The sequence below is a fragment of the Colobus angolensis genome, unplaced genomic scaffold, assembly GCF_000951035.1.
Source record: "Colobus angolensis palliatus isolate OR3802 unplaced genomic scaffold, Cang.pa_1.0 Scaffold230, whole genome shotgun sequence".
Classification (NCBI taxonomy): domain Eukaryota; kingdom Metazoa; phylum Chordata; class Mammalia; order Primates; family Cercopithecidae; genus Colobus; species Colobus angolensis.
In genome coordinates this window covers 6,820,143-6,846,728 of record NW_012115489.1, presented here as the reverse complement: position 1 = coordinate 6,846,728, position 26,586 = coordinate 6,820,143, and the positions used below count along the sequence as shown (strand labels likewise).

General features: G+C 38.2%; 1 protein-coding gene across 2 annotated transcripts in view; it reads left to right on the top strand.

The window, feature by feature from the left end:
* C6 (complement component 6) overlaps window positions 1-26,586 on the top strand; it is a 117,210-nt gene that overhangs the window by 39,422 nt on the left and 51,202 nt on the right. The window contains exons 1-5 of one of the 2 annotated variants that reach the window (XM_011944420.1): window positions 6,566-6,783; window positions 16,551-16,713; window positions 18,109-18,265; window positions 19,897-20,041; window positions 23,990-24,131. In XM_011944420.1, coding sequence (XP_011799810.1) covers window positions 16,571-16,713; window positions 18,109-18,265; window positions 19,897-20,041; window positions 23,990-24,131 — 587 coding nt within the window. In that variant the 5' untranslated portion in view covers window positions 6,566-6,783; window positions 16,551-16,570. Of the gene's footprint in view, window positions 1-6,565; window positions 6,784-16,550; window positions 16,714-18,108; window positions 18,266-19,896; window positions 20,042-23,989; window positions 24,132-26,586 lie in introns of those variants that run through there. The other variant, XM_011944419.1, reaches the window with a different exon arrangement.

The following is a 26,586-nucleotide window of genomic DNA, read 5'->3' as shown; positions in this document are numbered from 1 at the left end:
GAAAAAATACAATAGCAAGAGAAATCATAGCCCATTCTGAGGATCAGCAAGTTGTCCAATTTGGTTAGATGGTAGATTGTGCAAAAGGAAGGACAGAAAATGAGTCTAAAGGGTAACAGAGAATAAAATTTCTCAAGGTTTCCAATATTAGGGATTGGGACTTTGTAACTAATTTGGTGGTTTCCTTAAAAGAATAACACTGAGATTTTGAATAGGGTTGTGCCACTGAGAGGTGAACTTTAGAATATCCTTACAGAGTAGATTAGAAGAAATTACACGAAGAGTTCTAAAGCTCAGAGACCAGCTAAGCCACTGATGCAACCTTCAAGGTATGGTATCATAAGGGCTGGAAGTGGAGCTGTAGCCATAGGCATGATGGCAAGGTGGGAAGATGAGGAATGCATAGATGAAATACTTCAAAGATAAAAGCTAAATAAAAGATAAAATTGCATCATATATTTAGCATCTAAAAGGATAGGAGGAGTCAGGGAGTGAGGATGTGATCTCTGTAATATGGTGTTTCTATTATCTGTCTGAACATTAGAATACTAAGACAGGTGGACTAGGAAGCAATCAATACAAAGGTGATCAATAAACCCATGGAAGTAGATGAAATCTCAAATGAAAGAAAAGAGGCTGAGGATAAAATCCTAGATGGGTGTAGGAGGAGAATCATAGAGGAAGGCAGAAGAGGAATTGCTTAAGTGTTCCCAGAAATACATGTATTATATTTTGTCCTGGAAGCCAATAGTGGATTGAGAAGAGGTCATTCAGTTTGGCAATTAGGAGGTTAATGGTGGTCATTGAGAGAATAGTTCGTGTGGGCTGGTGGTATTTATCACACAGATTTCAGAGTGAAGTTAATGAGGAGTAGATGGCACAACATTAAATGCAGTCAACTTGGACTATCTTTCTAATAATTTTAGTAGGAAAGAGAAGACATAAAGAGCATGGAAGCCTGAGGTCCAAAATACCTTCTATTCCCTCCATATTTGAGAGTTTTGATCTATGATTCCCCAACTGAAATAGTTCAATTTGCTGTTTCACTTTGTCTGCTCACATATTGACTGACAAAGCACACTCTGAAGAGTTTTTGAAATAGATGGGATCATTAGCTTTGGCTCTAATGAGAAATTATAGTACTTTTGCTATAATGATAAGTTGGCATGTGAATACTTAGCATGTGAAAAAGCCTTCAGATAGCAGCTTCCATTGTTCATTATTTTATATTTGTGGTTATTTTCTTGGCAGAAAATACCATTTCGCTATGAATCTATTATCATTAAAAGAGGAATAATGGTTTTTAACAGAATACATATTTTCCTCCTGGTAAAATGATAATTGTTCCATCTTAACTCTCCAAGTTCTGGCCCTCATTTTCTCCTGCACCCTTCTGTTTTTTTACAGTTGCATGCTTTCTACTCTTCAGTCAATAGCAACTTATGAAAACAGGAGATTTTGTGTGAGAAGGTCTTCCGTATCACCAGCCAGAACTTTAGAAGGCCTGCAGTTGCTGAAGCAACTCAGTCAGTAAACTTCATAGCAGACTTTGTTTTTCAGAAGCACACATCTAAATATTGTTTAGAAAATGCCTATATTCTTTGCATGCAGAGTCAGACCTGAGCACAACCACACACAAGTATTCAATTCCTAGCTCTGAAACAGTCACCTACTCATCAGTCCCAAGTAGACTACTTCTACTTTCCAAAGCCACTGGACACTGTGTTGTATGTATCAGACCAGAAATATCTGCCTTTGGGTTGCAACTTTTCTTATAAAGGGCCAGATGGTAAATATTTTAGGATTTTTAGGCTAGATAGTCTCTGTTGCCAGCTACTTAACTCTACCATTGTAGCGCAAAAGCAATCATAAACAATGGCCAATTGTGTGACTTTATTCCTGTAAAATGTTATTTACAATGTTATTTTTGTAAATGTTATTTACAAAAACAGGCAGCAGGCTAGTCCCTGCTCTAGAAAAGGACTCATGAGGGTGCGCCCAAGATGGCCGAATAGGAACAGCTCCAGTTTCCAGCTCCCAGCATGAGTGACACAGAAGACGGGTGATTTCTGCATTTTCAACTGAGGTACCGGGTTCATCTCACTGGGGAGTGCCAGACAATCAGGGCTGGTCAGCTGGTGCAGTCCAACCAGCAAGAACTGAAGCAGGGAGAGGCATCGCTTCACCTGGGAAGCGCAAGGAGGAAGGGAATCCCTTTTCCTAGCCAAGGGAAACTGAGACAGACAACACCTGGAAAATCGGGTAACTCCCACCCTAATACTGAACTTTACCAAAGGTCTTAGCAAATGGCACACCAGGAGATTATATCCCACACCTGGCCCAGAGGGTCACACTTCCACGGAGCCTCCCTCATTGCTAGCACAGCAGTCTGAGATCTAACTGCAAGGTGGCAGGGAGGCTTGGGGAGGGGCGCCCACCATTGCTGAGGCTTAAGTGGGTAAACAAAGTCACCGGGAAGCTCGAATTGGGTGGAGCCCATCGCAACTCAAGGAAGCTGGCCTGCCTCTGTAGACTCCACCTATGGGGACAGGGCATAGCTAAACAAAAAGCAGCAGAAACCTCTGCAGCTGTAAATGTCCCATCTGACAGCTTCAAAGAGAGCAGTGGTTCTCCCAGCACAGAGGTTGAGATCTGAGAACGGACAGACTGCCTGCTCAGGTGGGTCCCTGACCCCTGAGTAACCTAACTGGGAGACATCTCGCATGAGGGGCAGACTGACACCTCACATCTCACATGGTGGGGTACGCCCCTGAGATGAAGCTTCCAGAGCAAGAATCAGACAGCAACACTTGCTGTTCAGCAATATTCTATCTTCTGCAGCCTCCACTGCTGATACTCAGGCAAACAGGGTCTGAAGTGGACTTCAAGCAAACTCCAACAGACCTACAGCTGAGAGTCCTGACTGTTAGAAGGAAAACTTATAAACAGAAAGGACACCCACACCAAAACCCCATCAGTACATCACCATCATCAAAGACCAAAGGCAGATAAAACCACAAAGATGGGGAAAAAGCAGTACAGAAAAGCTGGAAATTCAAAAAATCAGAGTGCATCTCCCCCTTCAAAGGAAGGCAGCTCATCGCCAGCAACGGAACAAAGATGGACAGACAATGACTTTGACAAGTTGAGAGAAGAAGACTTCACTTGATCAAACTTCTCAGAGCTAAAGGAGGAACTACGTGACCAGCACAAAGAAACTAAAAACCTTGAAAAAAGAATGGATGAATGGATAACTAGAATAATCAATGCAGAGAAGACCTTAAAAGAACTGATAGAGATGAAAACCGTAATACAAGAAATACATGACAACTTGATCAACTGGAAGAAAGAGTATCAGTGACTGAAGATCAAATGAATGAAATGAAACGAGAAGTGTGGAGAAAAAAGAGTAAAAAGAAATGAACAAAGCCTCCAAGAAGTATGGGATTATGTGAAAACACCAAATCCGTGTCTGATTGGTGTGCCTGAAAGTGATGGGGAAAATGGAACCAAGATGGAAAACACTCTGCAGGATATCATCCAGGAGAATTTCCTCAACCTAGTAAGGTAGACCAACATCCAAATTCAGGAAATACAGAGAATGTCACAAAGATACTCCTTGAGAAGAGCAACTCCAAGACACATAATTGTCAGATTCACCAAAGTTGAAATGAAGGAAAAAATGTTAATGGCAGCCAGAGAGAAAGGTCGGGTTACCCACAAAGGGAAGCCCATCAGACTAACAGCAGATCTCTCAGCAGAAACTCTCAAAGCTGGAAGAGAGTGGGAACCAATATTCAACATTCTTAAAGAAAAGAATTTTTAACCCAGAATTTCATATCCAGCCAAACTAAGTTTCATCAGTGAAGGAGAAATAAAATCCTTTACAGACAAGCAAATGCTTAGAGATTTTCTCACCACCAGGTCTGCCCTACAAGAGCTCCTGAAGGAAGCACTAAACATGGAAAGGAACAATAGATACCAGCCATTGCAAAAACATATCAAAATGTAAAGTCCATCAATACTAGGAAGAAACTGTATCAACTAGCAAGCAAAATAACCAGCTAATATCGTAATGACAGGGTCAAGTCTCCCTATAGAATGGGAGAAAATTTTTGCAATCTACTCATCTGACAAAGGGCTAATATCCAGAATCTATAAAGAACTCAATCAAATTTATAAGAAAAAAACAAACAACCCCATCAAAAAGTGGGCAAAGGATATGAACAGACATTTCTCAAAAGAAGACATTCATACAGCCAACAGACACATGAAAAAATGCTCATCATCATTGGCCATCAGAGAAATGTAAATCAAAACTGCAATGAGATACCATACCATCTCACACCAGTTAGAATGGCAATCATTAAAAAGTCAGGAAACAACAGGTGCTGGAGAGGATGTGGAGAAATAGGAACACTTTTACACTGCTAGCGGAACTGTAAACTAGTTCAACCATGTGGAAAACAGTGTGGTAATTCCTCAAGGATCTAGAACTAGAATTACCATTTGATCCAGCCATCCCATTACTGGGGATATACCCAAAGGATTATAAGTCATGCTGCTATAAAGGCACATGCACACATATGTTTATTGCAGCACTATTCACAATAGCAAAGACTTAGAATCAACCCAAATGCCCATCAGAGACAGACTGGATTAAGAAAATGTGGCACATATACACCATGAAATACTATGTAGCCATGAAAAAGGATGAGTTCATGTCCTTTGTAGGGACATGGATGCAGCTGGAAACCATCATTCTCAGCAAACTATCACAAGAACAGAAAACCAAATACTGTATTTTCTCACTCATAGGTGGGAACTGAACAATGAGATCACTTGGACACAGGAAGGGGAGCATCACACACCAGGTCCTATTGTCGGGGGGGAGGGACAGCATTAGGAGATACACCTAATGTAAATGGGGAATTAATGGGTGCAGCACACCAACATGGCACATGTATATATATGTAGCAAACCTGCACATTGTGCACATGTATCCTAGAACTTAAAGTATAATAAAATAATAATAATAATAAAAGGATGGAAACAAAAAAAAAGAAAAGAAAAGGACTCATGAGTGGGATATGTCATTTAACCTTTCGAAAGAACCCAAGATGGAGAACCCAAGTACATTTTTGAAAAAATTCTAGACTCTTAGTTGGTGCTGGCTCAGTTCTAGTGTTTGGATCACAGACATTTGCATTCCATCTCAAGGATTTCCCCATACCACCCTTAACTCTCTCCACCTATGTTTTTCCAGTGCCACAGCATACAGTCTTACATCTCTGTCCTCCTCAAAGCCCACACAAATAAAGCCCTCTTTAAGCTCATCCTACTGGCAACTAACTTTCCATCTCTCTGTATTAAGACTAGAATTTGCCTTTAGCTCCAAACACCTTGAACTCAGGACAAATGAATTTTATTTTAGGGCCTCAAAGACCAATTAAAGAAAGAAGTATGCAAATTAAATGACATATATTCTTGTCCAGTCACTGAAGATTTCTTTTCCTATTTATTTTCTCAGGTAATAGTGGGTGAAACTGCCATCTCATCCCCAAACTAGCTTCAACACTGGTCTGCAGCACACCACTCTACTTTCCTCTTTAGGCTCAAATTTCAATCTTTAAAGTCTCAATGTAGTATAAGAGAGATAAAAAAAGACTGGAAATCAGATAGTCTGTTTTCTGGTTCTGACTCACTCTGTCCTTGGGAAAGTTACTACCATGTATGTTAAAGTATATGACCTTTGAGTGGTGGTTTCCCAGCTGTGCTTCAAGTAATCTTTAGACTTGCTGCGATCATCATTTCCCACCATGTGATAAAAATTCAAGTTGTCTAAGGAATATTTGTTTTAGCTGTTTTCTACTGATTTGAAAAAAAGCTTGAAAAACACTTATTTTACAAATGAGGGACCAGTGTTCCTATGAGGTAAAGTGATTTATTGAAGCTCGCATAGCTGGTAGCTGCTCAGTGCAGAAACAAGACCAGAATACGTATCCACATTCTCATTCTCTATAGTTTTTTCTTTTCTATTGCACTATTTTGTTCTGCTTCACCTTAGGATGAAATCCATTTTAGTCAATCTCAGGTTATATTGCAACCATTTCAGAGAAGCATAATCATCATTACATACAAAGAGCCCATTTGATTATTGCTATTTTAATTCTTTCCAAATTAAATTTTCTGTTTGGTTTTGATGGCATATAGAAACACTTTTTCCTATAATAAACTTGTGTCGATAAATCATACTAAATTCATTTACTAATTCTAATGTTTGTAGGTTCTTTTGAATTTTCTACATACACAATCACATTGTCTACAAATAACATTTCTTAAATAGTTACCAATAAATATTCTATAATCAAAAACTAAGAATCTATACATTCCTAAGGGGGGCAGCAATTTTAAGTAATTAATCTAAAGGATTCTTTAAAATTGAGAGATTTCTATGAAGTAGCAATAGCTACTAGAGTAACCCTTGACTTGAAAACTCACTGAAAATTCAGGACTCTGTGTAACATCCAACACCCACGGTTTCAGGGTTACTGCTGATTGGTGTAATCATTTGCAAAGTTCAAGTTCCAGAGAACATTTATTTTGAGAACATTCTAGGTGTTGCTAGGTCTCTGGAATATGACAGCATTACCTTGTGTTAGCTAGCAATAAGAAAAGAAGCTTTGTTTGGATTAACATATATACCCTCTTCATTGTGCATATCTATTTTTTCCTAAATAATTTACAGGTTAGGTCCAAGGACGCCACAAACTCTCCTTAAACGTGAGTAATATGATGATTTCATTTTCAATCTTAATATTTCAAAATTGTTAATCATGTTTCCAACAAAATTACCATTTCATTCATAAAAATACATAACTCAGACTATAACCATTTCTTTGTCTTTCTTTTTTATAATCGCTTTGTTTAAATCTGAAAAGAATCAGAGGTCATGTTTTTTAAACAAATGTCATTCTAGAGGGCATTTGAGATCAAGTTTCTCTATGAGTTAAATTAGTTAAAAGTAAAGCAAACATACTCTTTAGCCAAGGTCAATCATGCGCCTGGACTACCCAGCTTACCTTGGCTATAGTAAATATCCTTTCTTGAGCCTCTGGGCATGCACAGAAAAAAAAAAAAAGAAATAAGAAATTTAGTAAGTGTAAAGGAGATGTAAAGCAAGAATCTATAGTTGGGGATAAACTAGAGCATCCTCTGAAATCTGTTGGGTAAGATATGCTGAACTGCCTTGCAGACAAATGGTTCATGTGAGTGAAATACATTAGTAGTTGACAGGTTAGAATAAGATGGGCTTCATTTTAATTGAAATTCTCTAAATGCTCATAAAGCTATCATCAATGGTTCAATGGGATCACTGATTTTTGGAAAACTCAAGAGAGGATGGCAACTATGAGAAAACTGCAGAATTCTGCTCTTCTACCATGGCACTGAATTGGAAGACTTTTTCCTATCTTCCTCTATTCACTGAACATTCTTTTATTCTGTGTTTGTATGAAAATTGTATAGTAATGGGTAAAATGCCTGCATGTAATTTTAGATACCTCCAAAATGCCTGGAGATGTGGAAATTAATAAATTAGAAACCATATGATACGATATGCTAGGTCATCATAACAAAAAAGTTCAGAGAAGTAATTATTTTTATTTGAATAAAAATTGTTGCTGGGTGCGGTGGCTTGTAATCTCACCACTTTGGGAGGCTGAGGCAGGTGAATCACGAGGTCAGGAGTTCAAGACCAGCTTGGCCAAAGTGGTGAAACCCCAAGTCCACTAAAAATACAAAAAATAGCTGGGCATGGTGGCAGGTGCCTGTAATCCCAGCTGCTTGGGAGGCTGAGTCAGAGAATTGCTTGAATCCAGGAGGCTGAGGTTGCAGTGAGCCGAGATCGTGCCACTGTGCTCTAACCTGGGTGACACAACAAAACTCTGTCTCAAAAAAATAAATAAATAAAAATAAAATTGTTTTAACATAAAACAGTTTTTCTTCCTAACAATAGAATATTAAAACAGAAAAGCTACCAATTAGCTCTTTCATTAGTACCTCATCAAATAAGTTGTAATGTTTTCATCTTGTATCAGGCTCCATATTGCCTCAAAACAGTTACAGCTTAAAGAGAGATCAGAATATTTTGTAAGGGTTCTGTTTTCGCAGTTTTTGATAATAATTGGAATAAAACTCACCCATACATTTCAAGCTTTTGGAAGTTAAAACATAGTGTCTGCTGAGAACTGAGAACTAGTAATCTCCTGCAATTTAACTTCTCCAAATTATTTACATGAAAATTTCACAAGAGGCTTTAAGAATTTGTTTTCTCTACAATTGAGAGAAATATTCTGAAAGATATCTGTCTCGTCCAACATCTAAAAAGAAAAAGAAAAATAGACAAAAAAGTATCTATTTAGATTTTCTTGCTGAAAAGATTCCTGTATGAGAAGATTCCAATTTTGGCAGTGGGGAGCAAGGGTGAAGGGTATAGGGAGGTGGTTTCTCTAGTCTATCTAGTGGTTGAAAAGAAAGCTTCACATTATTTGGGAGCCTCAGCTCCCAAGGGCCCTGAAGCCAGTGAAACACCACCCAATCTTGAACTCAGATTGGATGTTTGGGACTCACATCATATGTCTGATCAAAACCTAAATTCTATCTGGCTATTCTTGTCCCAATACCATGTGGTTCTGTGTTGCTGTGGAAAACCAGGAAATGTGAGTTACCTTGCAAGTGGAGTGGGATAAAAAAGCCCCTCATTTTTTTTATTATACTTTAAGTTCTAGGGTACATGTGCAGGTTTGTTACATATGTATACATGTACCATGTTGGTAGGCTGCACCCATTAACTTGTCATTTACATTAGGTATATCTCCTAATGCTATCCCTCCCCCTTCCCCCAACCCCACGACAGGCCCCAGTGTGTGATGTTCCCCACCCTGTGTCCAAGTGTTCTCATTGTTCAGTTCCCACCTATGAGTGAGAACATGCGGTGTTTTGTTTTCTATCCTTGTGATAGTTTGCTCAGAATAATGGTTTCCAGTTCCATCCTTTTTTTTTGGATGCATAGTATTCCATGGTGTATATGTGCCACATTTTCTTAATCCAGTCTATCATTGATGGACATTTGGGTTGGTTCCACATCTTTGCTATTGTGAGTAGTGCCGCAATAAACATACGTGTGCATGTGTCTTTATAGGAGCATGATTTATAATCCTTTGGGTATATCCCCAGTAATGGGATGACTGGGACAAATGGTATTTCTAGTTCTAGATCCTTGAGGAATCGCCACACTGTTTTCCACAATGGTTGAACTAGTTTACAGTTCCACCAACAGTGTAAAAGTGCTCCCATTTCTCCACATCTTGTTCAGCACCTGTTGTTTCCTGACTTTCTAATGATTGCCATTCTAACTGGTGTGAGATGGTGTCTCGTTGTGGTTTTGATTTTCGTTTCTCTGATGGCCAGTGATGATGACCATTTTTTCATGTGTCTGCTGGGTGCATAAATGTCTTCTTTTGAGAAGTGTCTGTTCAGATACTTGCCCAATTTTTGATGGAGTTGTTTGATTTTTTCCCGGAAATTTGTTTAAGTTCTTTGTAGATTCTAGATATTAGCCCTTTGTCAGTTGGGTAGATTGCAAAAATTTTCTCCCATCCTGCAGGTTTCCTGTTTACTCTGATGGTCATTTCAATTGCTGTGCAGAAGCTCTTTAGTTTAGTTAGATTCCATTTGTTAATTTTGGTTTTTGTTGCCATTGCTTTTGGTGTTTTAGTCATGAAGTCCTTGCCCATGCCTATGTCCTGAATGATATTACTTAGGTTTTCTTCTAGGGTTTTTATGGTTTTAGGGCTAACATTTAAATCTTTAATCCATCTTGAATTAATTTTTGTATAAGGTGTAAGGAAGGGATCCAGCTTTCTACATATGGCTAGCCAGTTTTCCCAGCACCATTTATTAAATAGGGAGTCCTTTCCCCATTTCTGTTTCTCTCAGGTTTGTCAAAGATCAGATGGCTGTAGATGTGTGGTATTATTTCTGAGGGCTCTGGTCTGTTCCATTGGTCTGTATCTCTGTTTTGGTACCAGTACCATGCTGTTTTGGTTGCTGTAGCCTTGTAGCATAGTTTGAAGTCAGGTAGAGTGATGCCTCCAGCTTTGTTCTTTTGGCTTAGGATTGTCTTGGCAATATGGGCTCTTTTTTGGTTGCATGTGAACTTTAAAGTAGTTTTTTTCCAATTCTGTGAAGAAAGTCATTGGTAGCTTCATAGGGATGGCATTGAATCTATAAATTACCTTGGGCAGTATGGCCATTTTCACAATATTGATTCTTCCTATCCATGTGCATGGCATATTCTTCAATTTGTTTGTGTCTTCTTTTATTTCATTGAACAGTGGTTTGTAGTTCTCCTTGAAGAGGTCCTTCACATCCCTTGTAAGTTGAATTCCTAGGTATTTTACTCTCTTTGAAGCAATTGTGAATGGGAGGTCACTCACGATTTGGCTCTCTGTTTGTCTGTTATTGGTGTATAGGAATGCTTGTGATTTTTGCATATTGATTTTGTATCCTGAGACTTTGCTGAAGTTGCTTCTCAGCTTAAGGAGATTTTGGACTGAGACGATGGGGTTTTCTAAACATCCAATCATGTCATCTGCAAACAGGGACAATTTGATTTCCTCATTTCCTAGTTGAATACCCTTTATTTCTTTGTCCTGCTTGATTGCCCTGGCCAGCACTCCCAACACTATGTTGAGTAAGAGTGGTTGTAGAGAGCATCCCTGTCTTATGCCAGTTTTCAAAAGGAATGCTTCCAGTTTCTGCCTGTTCAGTATGATATTGGGTGTGGGTTTGTCATAAATAGCTCTTATTATTTTGAGATATGTCCCATCAATACCTAGTTTATTGAGCGTTTTTAGCATGAAGGGCTGTTAAATTTTGTCAAAGGCCTTTTCTGCATCTATTGAGATAATCACATGGTTTTTGTCTTTGGTTCAGTTTACATGTTGGATTACATTTATTGATTTGCATATATTGAACCAGCCTTGCATCCCAGGGGTAAAGTCAACTTGATCGTGGTGGATAAGCTTTTTGATGTGCTACTGGATTCAGTTTGCCAGTATTTTATTGAGGATTTTTGTAGTGATGTTCATCAGGGATATTGGTCTAAAATTCTCTTTTTTTGTTGTTTCTCTGCTGGGCTTTGGTATCAGGATGATGTTGGCCTCATAAAATGAGTTAGGAATGATTCCTTCTTTTGCTATTGATTTGCATAGTTTCAGAAGGAATGGTGCCAGCTCCTCTTTGTACCTCTGGTAGAATTCGGCTCTGAATCCTTCTGGTCCTGGACTTTTCTTGGTTGGTAAGCTATGAATTATTGCCTCAATTTCAGAGTCTGTTATTGGTCTATTCAGGGATTCAACTTCTTCCTGGTTTAGTCTTGGGAGGGTATATGTGTCCAGGAATTTATCCACTTCATCTAGATTTTCTAGTTTATTTGCTTAGAGTTATTTATAGTATTATCTGATGGTAGTTTGTATATCTGTGGGATCAGTGGTGATATTCCCTTTATCATTTTTTATTGCATCTGTTTGATTCTTCTCTCTTTTCTTCTTTATTGGTCTTGCCAGCAGTCTATCAGTTTTGTTGATCTTTTCAAAAAACCAGCTCCTGGATTCTTTGATTTTTTGAAGGGTTTTCTGTTCTCTGTCTCCTTCAGTTCTGTTCTGATCTTAGTTATTTCTTGCCTTCTGCCAGTTTTTGAATGTGTTTGCTCTTGCTTCTCTAGTTCTTTTAATTGTGATGCTACGGTGTCAAGTTTAGATCTTTCCTGCTTTCTGTTTTGGACATTTAGTGCTATAAATTTCCCTCTACACACTGCTTTAAATGTGTCCCAGAGATTCTGGTATGTTGTGTCTTTGTTCTCATTGGTTTCAAAGAACGTCTTTATTTCTGCTTTCATTTCATTGTGTACCCAGTAGTCATTCAGGAGCAGGTGGTTCAGTTTCCATGTAGTTGAGTGGTTTTGAGTGAGTTTCTTAATCCTGAGTTCTAGTTTGATTGCACTGTGGTCTGAGAGACAGTTTGTTATAATTTCTGTTCTTGTACATTTGCTGAGGAGTGCTTTACTTCCAACTCTGTGGTCAATTTTGGAATAAGTGTGATGTGGTGCTGAGAAGAATGTATATTCTATTAATTTGGGGTGGAGAGTTCTGTAGATGTATATTAGGTCTGCTTGGTGCAGAGCTGAGTTCAATTCCTGGATATCTTTGTTTACTTTCTGTCTTGTTGATCTGTTGAATGTTGACAGTCTGGTGTTAAAGTCTCCAATTATTGTGTGGGAGTCTACATCTCTTTGTGGATCTCTAAGGACTTGCTTTATGCATCTGGGTGCTCCTGTATTGGGTGCATACATATTTAGGATAGTTAGCTCTTCTTGTTGAATTGATCCCTTTACCATTGTGTAATGGCCTTTTTTGTCTCTTTCGATCTTTGTTAGTTTAAAGTCTGTTTTATCAGAGAGTAGGATTGCAACCCCTGCTTTTTTGTTTTCCATTTGCTTGGTAGATCTTCCTCCCTCCCTTTATTTTGAGCCTATGTGGGTCTCTGCAAGTGAGATGGGTCTCCTGAATACAGCAAACTGATGGGTCTTGACTCTTTATCCAATTTACCAGTCTGTGTCTTTTAATTGGAGCATTTAGCCCATTTAATATTATATGTGAATTTGATCCTGTCATTATGATGTTAGCTGGTTATTTTGCCCATTAGTTGATGCAGTTTCTTCCTAGCATCAATGGTCTTTACAATTTGTCATGTTTTTGCAGTGGCTGATTCCGGTTGTTCCTTTCCATGTTTAGTGCTTCCTTCAGACTGCTTCCTTGTAAGGCAGGTCTGGTGGTAACAAAAATCTCTCAGCATTTCCTTGTCTGTGAAGGATTTTATTTCTCCGTCACTTATGAAGCTTATTTTGGCTGGATATGAAATTCTGGGTTGAAAATCCTTTTCTTTAAGAATGTTGAATATTGGCTCCTACTCTCTTCTGGCTTGTATAGTTTCTGCTGAGAGATCCGCTGTTAGTTTGATGGGCTTCCCTTTGTGAGTAACCCGACCTTTCTCTCTGGCTGCCCTTAATATTTTTTCCTTCATTTCAACTTTGGTCAATTTGACAATTATGTGTCTTGGAGTTGCTCTTCTTGAGGAGCATCTTTGTGACATTCTCTGTATTTCCTGAATTTGGATGTTGGTCTGCCTTACTAGGTTGAGGAAATTCTCCTGGATGATATCCTGCAGAGTGTTTTCCAACTTGGTTCCATTCTCCCTCAGGTACACCAATCAGACATAGATTTGTCCTTTTCACATAGTCCCATATTTCTTGTAGGCTTCATTCATTTCTTTTTACTCTTTTTTCTCTAAACTTCTCTTCTTGCTTCATTTCATTTGTTTGATCTTCAATCACTGAAACCCTTTCTTCCACTTGATCGAATCAGCTGTTGAAGCTTGTGCATGCATCATGTAGTTCTCGTGCCATGGTTTTCAGCTCCATCAGGTCATTTAAGGTCTTCTCTGCACTGTTTATTCTAGTTAGCCATTCTTCTAATCTTTTTCAAGGTTTTTAGCGATGGGTTCGAACATCCTCCTTTATCTCAGAAAAGTTTGTTATTACCGATCATCTGAAGCCTTCTCTCAACTCGTCAAAGTCATTCTCCATCCAGCTTTGTTCCATTGATGGTGAGGAGCTGCATTCCTTTGGAGGAGCAGAAGTGCTCTGATTTTTAGAATTTTCAGCTTTTCTGCTCTGGTTTCTCTCCATCTTCGTGGTTTTATCTACCTTTGGTTGTTGATGGTGGTGATGCACAGATGGGATTTTGGTGTGGATGTCCTTTCTGTTTGTTAGTTTTCCTTCTAACAGTTAGGACCCTCAGCTGCAGGTCTGTTGGAGTTTGCTCAAGGTCCACTCCAGACCCTGTTTGCTTGGGTATCACCAGCAGAGGCTTTAGAACAGCACGTATTGCACAATGGCAAATGTTGCTGCCTGATTGTTCCTCTGGAAGCTTCGTCTCAGAGGGGCATCTGGCTGTATGAGGTGTCAGTCGGCCCCTACTGGGAGGTGTCTCCCAGTTAGGCTACTCAGGGGTCAGGGACCCACTTGAGGAGGCAGTCTGTCCATTCTCAGATCTCCAACTCCATGCTGGGAGAACCACTACTCTCTTCAAAACTGTCAGACAGGGACGTTAAAGTCTGCAGAAGTTTCCGCTGCTTTTTGTTCAGTTAAGCCCTGCTCCCAGAGGTGGAGTCTACAGAGGCAGGCAGGCCTCCTTAAGCTGCGGTGGGCTCCACTCAGTTTGAGCTTCCCAGCCACTTTGTTTTCCTACTCAAGCCTCAGCAATGGTGGATGCCCCTCCCTCAGCCTTGCTGCTGCCTTGCAGTTCGATCTCAGACTGCTGTGCTAGCAGTGAGCAAGGCTCCATGGGTGTGGGACCCTCTGAGCCAGGCATGGGATATAATCTCCTGGTGTGCCATTAGCTAAGACCATTGGAAAAGTGCAGTATTAGGGTGGGAGTGTCCCGATTTTCCAGGTACCATCTGTCATGGCTTCTCTTGGTTAGGAAAGGGAATTCCCCAACTCCTTGCACTTCCCGGGTGAGGCAATGCCCTGCCCTGCTTTGGCTCACACTCCATGGACTGCACCCACTGTCCAACAAGCCCCAGTGAGATGAACCTGGTACCTCAGTTGGAAATGCAAAAATTACCTGTCTTCTCTGTCACTCATGCTGGGCACTGTAGACTGGAGCTGTTCCTATTCGGCCATCTTGAATAATGCCCAAAAGCCCTTCATTTTTATGACTGAAATAGTCTAGGGCTATAGCAGCATATCTATGAGGTAGAGTAAAAAGCTTGGGTAAAAAGCATAGGTAGTATTTTCAATTTCTGTCTACCCTCCCAGACAGTGATAAAGGCTTCTATTTCTTTGTGTCTCATTCAATGCCTAGCAGCACACAATGAATACTCAAATGCATGTTCATTCCATCTTAAATTGAAAGACATATTCAGCCATATGTCAATGGATTTGGTTGCTTTTATTCTGGCATTTTTCTTTGAGCTTCTAGAAGAGTTTAAAAAGCTTCCTGATTTATTAACAAGAATTATTAACCCTATTATTAACTCTAGTTTCTGAACATACTGAAGAAACAATTTTTATATCTGATCTCAAGCTTTTGGCTTAAGCCAAGATTTATCAAATGATGAACCCCATTTATTTTTACTGATGTATCCTTTCATCAAAACTAAGAAACATAAACTAACCACATATGAATATAATCAGAAACTCATCCTCTGAGACATGAGAGAGACATATTTTAGCAGGGAAATTTGGAAATATCTATTTAAAATGTGTGACCAACAGCTACTATTAAATCTGTAACATTCTTAAAGTTATTACTAATTTGAAAAGCTAGTATTTATTGAGTGATGATTCTATGCCAATAATTGTTCTAAGCATTTTACATGAACCCTCTTACTTAATCCTAACAAAAGCTTTATGAGGTAGGTATTACTCTTATTTTATAGATAGTGAAACTGAGACAGAAAAATTAGGTGAATGGTATTTGACTCTTTAAAGTAAAAGTTACTACTATATTAATTACAGCAGAATTATTGACATATACATACATAATCATGTTGCATGTTTCATTAGGGATATAATGATCAAACTGGCAATAACAAGCAGTGGGTATGGTTTTGCAAGTAACTCATGGATCTTCAAGACCATAAGTGGGAACCACTGGTCAAAGATTTTTCTGTTCAACCTCTTGTGGTCTGAGTGGTGGAGCTCCAGGCATCTTGATGCTCTAGTAACACAGTACTTAGGATTCTTAGAAACTCAGTGAAGGGCTACACCTCATTCAAGAACCAGGGTTCATGAGCTCCTACTTGACCTGCAGCCTCAACACTATTGCACTGCCTTGAGCCTCATTTTATCTCCATAAAATGAAAGAGTTTGACTTGGAAGTTTCAAAGACCCTTTCCAGCTCTTATTTCTCTGGCTCTATATGGAGTCAGTGAACATTCTCTTTAGCAGGTTTCCAGAATGTCAGGAAATGAAAAAGAGCATCCAGAAGAATGATCCAAACTTCTTTCCCAGTCCCAGAAAAGTAGGAACAGCTGAAATGTACTTGAAGCTATTACCCACACAAAAGGAGCAGGTGTTTTGAGAAGGATAAGACTGTGTAAGTCTAAAATACGTTTTGGAATGAAATGGATTACAAATACATGCTACATACTTTGTCTTGTAGCCTATCACTAACCATTTGAAGAAACTTACTAGTACTGGAGGTTGTGTCTATGGTAATCTCCACCCTAAAAATCTTTAAAAATAGGATTTGTACTCATGAGCATGTGAATTTGTAGGTGTTGACTTGCCTTAAGGAAGACAGAAAAATGCATATATTTTCTAAAATCACATTTGAATCTGTGACTCAGGATGACTTGTGAAGGTTTACCCTCGAAAAAGGTGGGTAATTTGATATGTGGTACATATTCTTTCATTTTAGGGCCTGGAGGCTCTCAAGGCATGGCCAGACACTCCATCTTGTACTTCATCCTGCTGAGTGCTCTGATCAACAAGGGCCAAGCCTGCTTCTGTGATCACTACCCATGGACTCAGTGGTCCAGCTGCTCAAAAACCTGCAGTTCTGGAACTCAGAGCAGACACAGGTGGGTGTGAGCTTTGTAGCTTTTCTTTGTGCCCTGGAAGGACTGGAGGATGAAGTCAGCAACATCAGAAGTGCCACACTGAGCAATGGGGGAAAACACACACACACACACACATATATATATATATACACATATATATATCTCAAAGTAAGAACTTACAAATTTGGATGAAATTTGAAGTTTTTCTCTTATGAGATTGAAAGGAAGTCTACTTTTGTTCTCTCTACAAAAACGAAGGGTTTCAAAGAAATTTAATTAAGAATCCATGCAACACTTTCAGTTGACTATTCAACTTGCTTAGAATCACTACCCAAGCTTTTTTTCAATCAGCATAAAACTCTGCTTGCCTACAGTTAGTGAGTTAATTAGAGAATTTTCTACTCATTAAATCGAATCTAACAGGACCTCAATTGAGCAGAACTGCTAGCTATTAGCTTGATTGTTGGCATATACAAAATGGCAACAAAACTGTTCTTTCTTGATAACATTTAATAATTCAGTCTTTTCACCAATTCAGACTTCTCATCTCCCACAGTTTCTTCAACTCTGTTAAATGTTTCCATACCATGGAGTTGCTCACATGTTAGGGGAGAAAAGCATACATTTAATGTGTTTTCACCATTACAGAATCTTTTAGGATCCTTATTTTATAAAATTATGTTTACATATATAGTGTAAATCTCATTAAAATTACCAATTGACTTCCCCAATAAACTATCTACTACATACGTGAAAACAGATTTGTTACAATATTGCTCAGTAGCTCCCTGCTGCCTACAAAGAACAGCAAATATTCCTGGCCAGTCACACAAGCTCCTCCCTGGAGAGCTACCTGGACATGCTCTCTTCTACCTCAAATCTTTGCACATGTCACTTCCTCCAAATTCCCTTCCCTCTGTTACCTGGAGATTTCATGTGAATTATTCAGGATGTTTCTCCCGTGTCAATTTCTCTTTGAATCTTTAGCCCCACAGCACCCTGTATTGTCCTCCTCCAAGCAATTTGCAGGATCTTTCTCTCCTTTCATCTTTCCTTGCCTTCCAGTCCATTCGAGGAGCTCCAGCATGGCTGGCTTCACAGTGTAACATGTGCAGTCACACAGGCCCCACACTTAGAAGGGCTTCGTACTTGGCTTAATGATCTGCCATTGCTGCCCTGAAGTTCTTAGTTTTGAGCAAGAGGTTTCCCATTTTCATTTTATACTGAGTCTCACAAAGTATGTCCTGAGTTCTATTAAGTGATGAGAACTGCATATATGCCAACCTGCCTAATTTTTCCATGAAAATTTTCTTTCTTTTCTATTTATTGTAGTTAATGCTCAATGATACTTTGATTATGGAGCAGGCTGTGTGCTGAATACACTCATTCTAAGCAACTTTTTCTTCACTGTTACAGACAAATAGTAGTAGATAAGTACTACCAGGAAAACTTTTGTGAACAGATTTGCAGCAAGCAGGAAACTAGAGAATGTAACTGGCAAAGTTGCCCCATCAACTGCCTCCTGGGAGATTTTGGACCATGGTCAGACTGTGACCCTTGTGTTGAAAAACAGGTAGGCAATCATGGGCATTTCCAGGAAATACAAGTCACAATAGAGGGCTCTGATTCCCTGACACGCTTAACAGCACAGTAATGCTAAATTACTTCAATTTCTGAAAATCAACTGTCCCAGCTTCCATTGAGGGAAAATTCCATTTAGCACTTTTGTGGGGGGAAGAGGGGATTTATTTATTTATGTATTTTACTGTCATATGAACACAAAAAGGAAATTTTGCTCCCAGTATTGATATTGTACTTACACAGTTCTGAATTCTACTACCTGTGCCTTCTGAGAATTCTGCAAGCAAAAGTGTATACAGATTGAGTAATCCTTATCTGAAATGTTGGTATCAGAAGTGTTTTAGATTTGGATGTTTTTTGGATTCTGAAATATTTGCATATACATAATGTAGTAGCTTGGGGATGGGACACAATCTAAACATGAAATTCATTTATGTTTCATATATACCTTATACATATAGCCTGAAGATAATTTTAAACAATATTTTTAATAATTTTGCTCATGAAACAAATTTATGATAAGTATTTACATATACAATACTCCACTGTGGCATCATGTTGGCACTCAAAAATTTTTAGATTTTGGAGCATTTTGGATTTTGGGTTTTCAGACGAGGTATGCTCAACTCGTACTAAAACAAAACAAAACAAAACAAAAAAACAACAACCAGGTTTCAGGCCAAGGTTTTAAATCAGACAGAAATGAGGGAAATGAATCAAAACCTTGACTCCTTGTCCTTCCTCTACATTCCCTCTTCTCACAGCAGTCCTTCAATTTGTTTATTGTTCCTGATTGGAATATTTACCCACCACACGCTCATTCCTGTAAGGGCATTGGCCAATGTGAACCACAGTCAGGGTCATGCTGAGCATTTACATAGCAGGGAAGGAAAAGAAACTCATCTGTGGAACACCTACTTTCTAACAGGAACTGTTCTAGCTCCCTTTCATGTGTCATCTTATTCAAACTTCACATCATATTATGTTTCTCTACCCATTTTACAGATAAGAAAGTTATTGCTCATTTGGGGTTAAGCAATTTGCCCAAGAATACACCCATTAATAAATAAATTGAATTTTTCTGACTTCAAAGTCAGTACTTTTTAGTCCTATCATATTTCTATTCTCCCTTAACTCACCATGTTTTTACTCACCATTTAAAATCTTTTTAAAGTGTAGACTACATTAGCATTGGCTTTCACAGGGACTTTCTTATGCAAAAGAACCTCAAAATTACTTCACATTTATCCCTTGACATTATCTTTAAGATCTAGGAAAGGCTACTGTTATGGCCTGGAGGAATTTACTGTGCTCAAGAGACTCTCAGCAAACATTTATACATTTTATTTTGAAAATGTATAACCCATATGGTTTCAGAGTTATAAGAAGCCTTAGAAACCTTTTTGACCCGCTTCCTCATTTTACTGGTTGGGAAACAGAGGCCCACAGAGGTGGTTACTTCCCTAAGGGAGCATAATAATGGAATTGGAAGAATCATTAGTAAAATTTAAGGAAGGTTACCATAGGAAAAATCACTATTGTGATTGAGAAGCCCCGTTTTCTTAGATATATTTTGACCTTGACCCTGTCTCAGAGTTTTATCTTTCTCTTCTTTCCTTTCAGTCTAAAGTTAGATCTGTCTTGCGTCCCAGTCAGTTTGGGGGACAGCCATGCACTGAGCCTCTGGTAGCCTTTCAGCCATGCATTCCATCTAAGCTCTGCAAAATTGAAGAGGCTGACTGCAAGAATAAATTTCGCTGTGACAGTGGTAATGTATTTTTGTGAAATGTTCAGTCTCCACTAAAAATAACTTGACTAAATCAAAGTTACTCCAATTGACTAACAGTAGAATCCATCACAGAGAAATCCCACCACGTTTTAAGCAGAGTGGAATGGAGTGTTATGCTGCCAATTCCCAAGATATTCCACTGTAAAATTATGGCTTTTCAGTTATACCATTTTGTCCACTTACCTGATATGCACAAATCTATAATCAGGATAATTTTAAAAGAAATCACATATTTTAAAAGATTTTTAATATAATTTATTGGGACAAGAATATTAAAATATCATGGTGGAAGATGACTAGAGATGATGTACAAAACTTTCTTGACTGGCTCTAAAATTAATTCCAAACGAGTAAGTCAAAAGCACATACACAAATGAGCATAGCTGTGTTTCGATAAAATTTTCTTTACAAAAGCAGGTGGCCATAGTTCAGGTTAGTTTTAGCCCACAGGCCATAGTTCATTGACCTCCTATCTAAACAGTCAACTTAAAGTTACAATAAAATTAAATTTCAGATGAATGAAATGTCTATCATTTCTGTGTGCTCTGAGATATCCTGAAAAGTGAAGTATTTATAACTAGATAGCAAATTTCCAAATTCCATAGAAAATTGACCCAAGACCTTGGAACCCATGTTTTCCCCTCTTACTCCCTGCCTCCTGCCCTCAGCTTTTCCAGCTTTTTCTGAATGTCAGACAGGAATGCTGGGGTCAGGGTTTTCCTCTATTCACTTCCACCCCAAACCTGGATATGACAGTGAGATTTGGGTTGGGAGATATACTTTGTGTTTATATAAATAAGGACATGTCACAAATTGACAAAGGAGGGAATCAGAGCAAAATCCCAATGACAATGGCTGAGGGTAATACAGACCTGATCATTATATCCAGAGTATCAAAATCAAGATCTAGAACTGAAATATAACGATTTGAAGCTTGAAAGATGGTTTTTACCACATATAAGCAAAAAAATACTCTTTAATTCAGTAGATGATAAATCTATGAAAAATTACAAAAGAGCTGCATTCAGGCCAAAAATACTCAAAGTCTGAGAAGCCTTGAGATGCATCAATGGGTCACCAATTTATAATGAACAATTTTAGAAAGGTTAGCAATGTAAGCACAGCTGATCACCAGTTCATCAACAGTTACGTCCATAACCACTGATTTTCAAATAACTGTATTATGAAGATGTGTCTGTAATGATTGGTAAGCAACTGCTACTCCATACTCCCTGAGTAACCCATGCCCTGCTTCCCAGAGCCCAAAGTCCTTAGATATTTTCATGATCCAGGAACTGATTGGTAAATCTCTGGCACAGATATAGTTGGCATACATTCTGACTGGGTGATGCCGTAGGCTTTTGGTTGTCAAATATTCCATTGAAGATGGTATACTATTTTGCTCTCCTTTTGCTTTTGCATCTACTAATGCCACTGTCAATGGGAGTAAGAGGTTTATGAATGATTGTTTTTCTGACTCAAGATGATACTTGGCCCTCAATTAACAAAGAACTATCTCTCCTGAAAAGATTGACCATCTTACCTTTCCTCCATTATGACTGATGTTCAGAGTCTCCCAAGAGTCCCCAAGACTAAATGGATTATTTAGATATATACATGGATTTTTAAGAATTACCCATTAGGTTAATTCCCATGTAATATACCAACTCTTCTTTCAGAGCCCTAATTTTAATCATAAAAGGCTAGAGAATTTGCAGCTGGTTTTAAAAAATAATACAGTATTACAGCGACACAAATCACTTCCAATGGATAGGAAAAACGTGCAATTTCTAAATGATTGCATGGTTCCAAGTGCAAATGTATATATGCATGTGCTGGCTAAGCATGCTGACTTCTGCAAATCCTGCAATATTCAAACTATCCTTTAATTTCTCATTCCTTTTTTGGTATAGAATATATATATGGCTTACAATATCTCTCCCCTTATGCTTTCTATTCCATAGAGTTTTTATGGCCTGAAACCATTCTCAATCATGACACATCAGGCCTATTCCTAAACATCACTCAAGAGGTATCCTCTTCCCTTCATCTCTGCCCTTGCTAATGGACTCTCTAAGATATGACTATAAGTACTAAATGAATAGAATTTCTTTATTCTCACAAATCTGGTACTCTGCTCACAAAACTAAGCTAATGAGAACTATATTATACATGTGTATCCCTCCTTCTGTCTAATAAAATGTGATTTTAGTGTAACCATATCAAAAATAAACCTTTGCTTAAATTTTAAGTGCTAGGTTCAAAACTTTTTTTTTGTCTTTTTTTTTTATTATTATACTTTAAGTTCTAGGGTACATGTGCACAATGTGCAGGTTTGTTACATATATATACATGTGCCATGTTGGTGTGCTGCAACACTTTTTAAAAAATGTAATATGTATAGATTCGTATTTTAATAAATAGCCTCTCTATTTCAAACTAAAATGCCCATTCTCTTCTGCCCTGAAAACAACATAAAACAAAAAAAAAAGCTAGAAATGCACTGTTTAAAAATAGAGCATCTTTCAGGTTAAGTCATGGGATGAACAGACATTCAATTCAATCTGTATTTTCAGTCCTGTGTGATTATGGTGCTCGTAGCTATAATTCTTTATAATAATAGTCCTGACATAATGCAAGATGGAAGATGTAATTATTTTAATTACACTCTACCTTCTAAGTGAAAATTATTAACCAAAAAAGTTGAAACCAAGTACTTTCTTGGGAACCCGCTATTAATTAAAAAAGAACTAATTCAACAGAATGCCCAATTTTCCCAAGCATTTTAGTCAAAATAGTCATGCACAATTGTAGTGAGATGCTAATCACATCTTAAAATAATCAACCAGATAATCTCAAGTAAAACCTTTAATCATTGTCAGTTGGACCTGTACATACGGGTATAGATGCCAACATCACTGATGACAGGCAAGAAGGTAAAAGGCAGGAGAGGAGACATCTGTCATTGCACATAAGTATTTCAATTTCTATAATATACTCTGATTCCAAGGATCCTTATGAAATTCAGTAAGTCAAAAACGGAAGGTAATTATTTGGGTACATGGAATTTGTACCATTTTCTAAATTTGCTCACTCAACTTGCTACTGTAGTATTTAGACACTTAACTTGTCCAAAAAATAGATATAGCAAATTATATGCAGTAAAACAATTATGTACAGTAATTATATATAGTAGAATACATAGTAGATATATTTAATAAAATCTGTACTAATTATACATAGTGAAATATATGACTCTAAGTGTGCAATTTTGCTTTGACAAATTATACAATCATATAAACAACCCTATGTCAAGATATAGAAAACACAGATTTCTATATCAAGATATAGAAAATTCCCATAAGCCTAAAAAGTTCCCTCCTTCTCCTTTCTAGTTAGTTCCCCCTCCTTCTTCGTGGACATTATATAAAGGAATCACATGACATGACTCATGTGTCTGGCTTTTTTCACCCAACATAAAATTTGAGAGATCCAACCATGTTATTGTGTGTGACTGTGCGTCTGTGTGTGTATCTGTAAAATTATAGGTTTTTAAGTCAAAACAGTGACCTTGAGTGTCCCATCCTGGATCAGAACAAAATTCTGAACCTCCTGTTAATTTTCTCCTATGGAACATGATCTCTACAGCATCTCACTGTAATGGCAATGATATTCTAAGATTACTTCTCTTTTTAAAGACAATCAGCCCATAGCAACTAAATTATTCTGTGGCGACCCTTTTAATCTTACAAGTGGAAATTTATCAGTTTATCACTCCATTTTTATGTGCTCCTAAAACTCTATCAAAAATAGTGAAGACTTGCCTTTAACTTTACATTGAAACTTAAAGCATTTGTGTTTCAGATTAATAAATATTTTCTAAAATGATAATTTGTTGCAATGATGATGTTTGCTTTTCTTGACTAGGCCGCTGCATTGCCAGAAAGTTAGAATGCAATGGAGAAAATGACTGTGGAGACAATTCAGATGAAAGGGACTGTGGAAGGACAAAGGCAGTATGTGCACGGAAGTATAATCCCATCCCTAGTGTACAGTTGATAGGCAATGGGTATGTAATGTCTTTTTATCATCTTGGGGAGAACAGGTATCAGAACAAATAAGTCAGAAGGAGCAATAAGATACATCATTGTCCATCTTCCTCATTAACTTCTTACTACTCCTACCAGCCCTGTCTCTGATACTTAGAGGCCATGATCCTCACTCCTGAGAAGTAAAAGCATTTTCACATATAGTTTGTGCCAGGCAATGCTATGGGCCCTTCATAAACATGACTTGTTTTATTTCTCATATATCTCTCAGAAAGCTTTGGAATGGATTAGAGCAGACTGGAGGAAAGCCCAAGCCAGGAGGTACCAGGGTGGGGTCCTGGAGCTAGGCCTTGAATGGGTGAGTACCCACTCAGAAATGTCAGGAGCAAATGCAGAAAGAAGGTGCGATAAAAGTATGCCTATGGGTGGCTTGAAAGCCAAAACACTAGAGAAACAAAACCAGTCTTCCAGTGTGAGAAGCAAACCCAGAGTCTAATAATGAATGATAAAGCCAAAAGGAAAGAAGTTAAGCAAACATAGAAAAAAAGAGAGGGCTAAGCAACAAGGGTGTGAAAACATAAGAGGGTAGGAGGTGAAGTGAATATAGCTAGGTATTCTGTCCCATAGGCTGTGTGATATGTGGGTAGGTCAGTAGAGCCTAATGACAGAGGCCAGACCTATATTACTATCCAGTCTCAGCTTACAAACTGAGAAATGAGTCTCAGAAAGCTTAAATAACCTGACCAAGTCTACCAACTAGCAAATGGTGGAACCAAGTTTCAAAACCAGACTTCAAAACCCAGGCTTTTCTCACCATTTCATGCTGACTCAGGACTACATCCACCTTACAAATGAGACATTTTGGAAGAAACCTCAGGAGATCACACAGCTCTTTCTCCTATTGTTCCTACTACAGGAATACCCAATTATGACCACAATGGGGGTTTTACGAGGGGTTGTAAATTCATTAGACTGAACCAGTGTCTTGAAAGATGTTAGGAAATAGAAGAGAAGGCTATCAAAACAGAAAAACTGAGCCTTAATTTGAAATGTAAGAAAAATCAGTAAAGATAATCTATCCTCTTCCCTTTATGTAATAAAGAAACCCCTCTTAAATGTTTGGCCAGAAGGCAGAAGTTTGCTATCAATTTCTATTGCTTCATGCTGGACTTTTAAAAATTAGAATCTTCACTTAATGTTGCCAGAGTTGCATAATATGAAGCCTCGAGGCACAAAAACAAACAGCCACAATTGCAAATACAACCTCATTTGATTTAGAATAAAACCCAGAAAATATTGAACCAAACCCAAGGACACCAGTAAAACGGAAAAACCACTAGCCTGAAAGTAAGAGGAGCTGGGTTCTAAATAACTCAGCTGGTTCTAATGTAGAACTAGAACCAGTTCTACATTATCTCACTACACCACAGCTGAGTTATTTAACAACTCTGGGCCTCGGTTTCCTCATCTATATGTTGGATAACTATAAACTGATGTGAGGTTCTGTCCTAAGAATTTCTAATTAGTGCTGATTTTGATGAAAGTGCTTCAACAACATGTTCTTATCCATGTGCAGAAATGGTTTACTTCTCTTGGTTTGCCTACAATAAAACGTCAGCCAAAAACTCCCACTGATAATCACATCTTCTAATGTTCTGACTGATGAAGGGTGACATTACAAAATCACCCTTTTGTTCAGTTGATCTAAACTCTAGAGTTACAGATGGGGTGGACCACATGCTATGTGTACTTTGGCTGAAGGACCATGTGGCCCTCTGCCAACCAGAGCTGTTGTCCTAGTGATTCTCAGAAATGAGCAAAGCCTGCTGGCTCAGGACAACCAGTCCTCTCCTTGCCTCCCCAGGGACTGAGAGTTTTGAGAATTGCTTACTGTAATCTTGTTCTAATCTGCTGGCCTTAGAATCTCTGCCTCTCCTTTATATCCTGCTCCCCAACATATTTCTAACCACAAAAAAAATAGCTCCCTGAGTGGCTGTCCTTCTCTTTAAATGATACTTCTCCATGAAAAATTTTAACAAGAGATATAAAAATTTCTACATTGCCATCATCAGTCACTAAGTCCTAAATATGAAACAAGAATCAGGCAATAATAGCATGCTATTTGTTTTCACTCAGGCTTAGTGTTTGTATTGATACACACACAGTTGAAAGGACACATTCGTCTATGTGGCAAAATACTGAGACCTGTGAGTAGGGATCACACACATATATATGTGAAAATTCATGCATACACACAAATATATATTTTTGATTTATATATTTCTAGTTATATTCAAAAAGTTACGAAGTATGACACATAAATCAGTTTAGATCAAAGCACTTTAGAAACAACACTATATGTGAAACACTAAATTATTTTAAATCAGTATCAACAACTTGAGAGGGGGAAGGAAAGAATATAACGGAAAATTTCTTCATAGCTTACTTAGCTCCTAAAAGATTTCTCAGGCATAG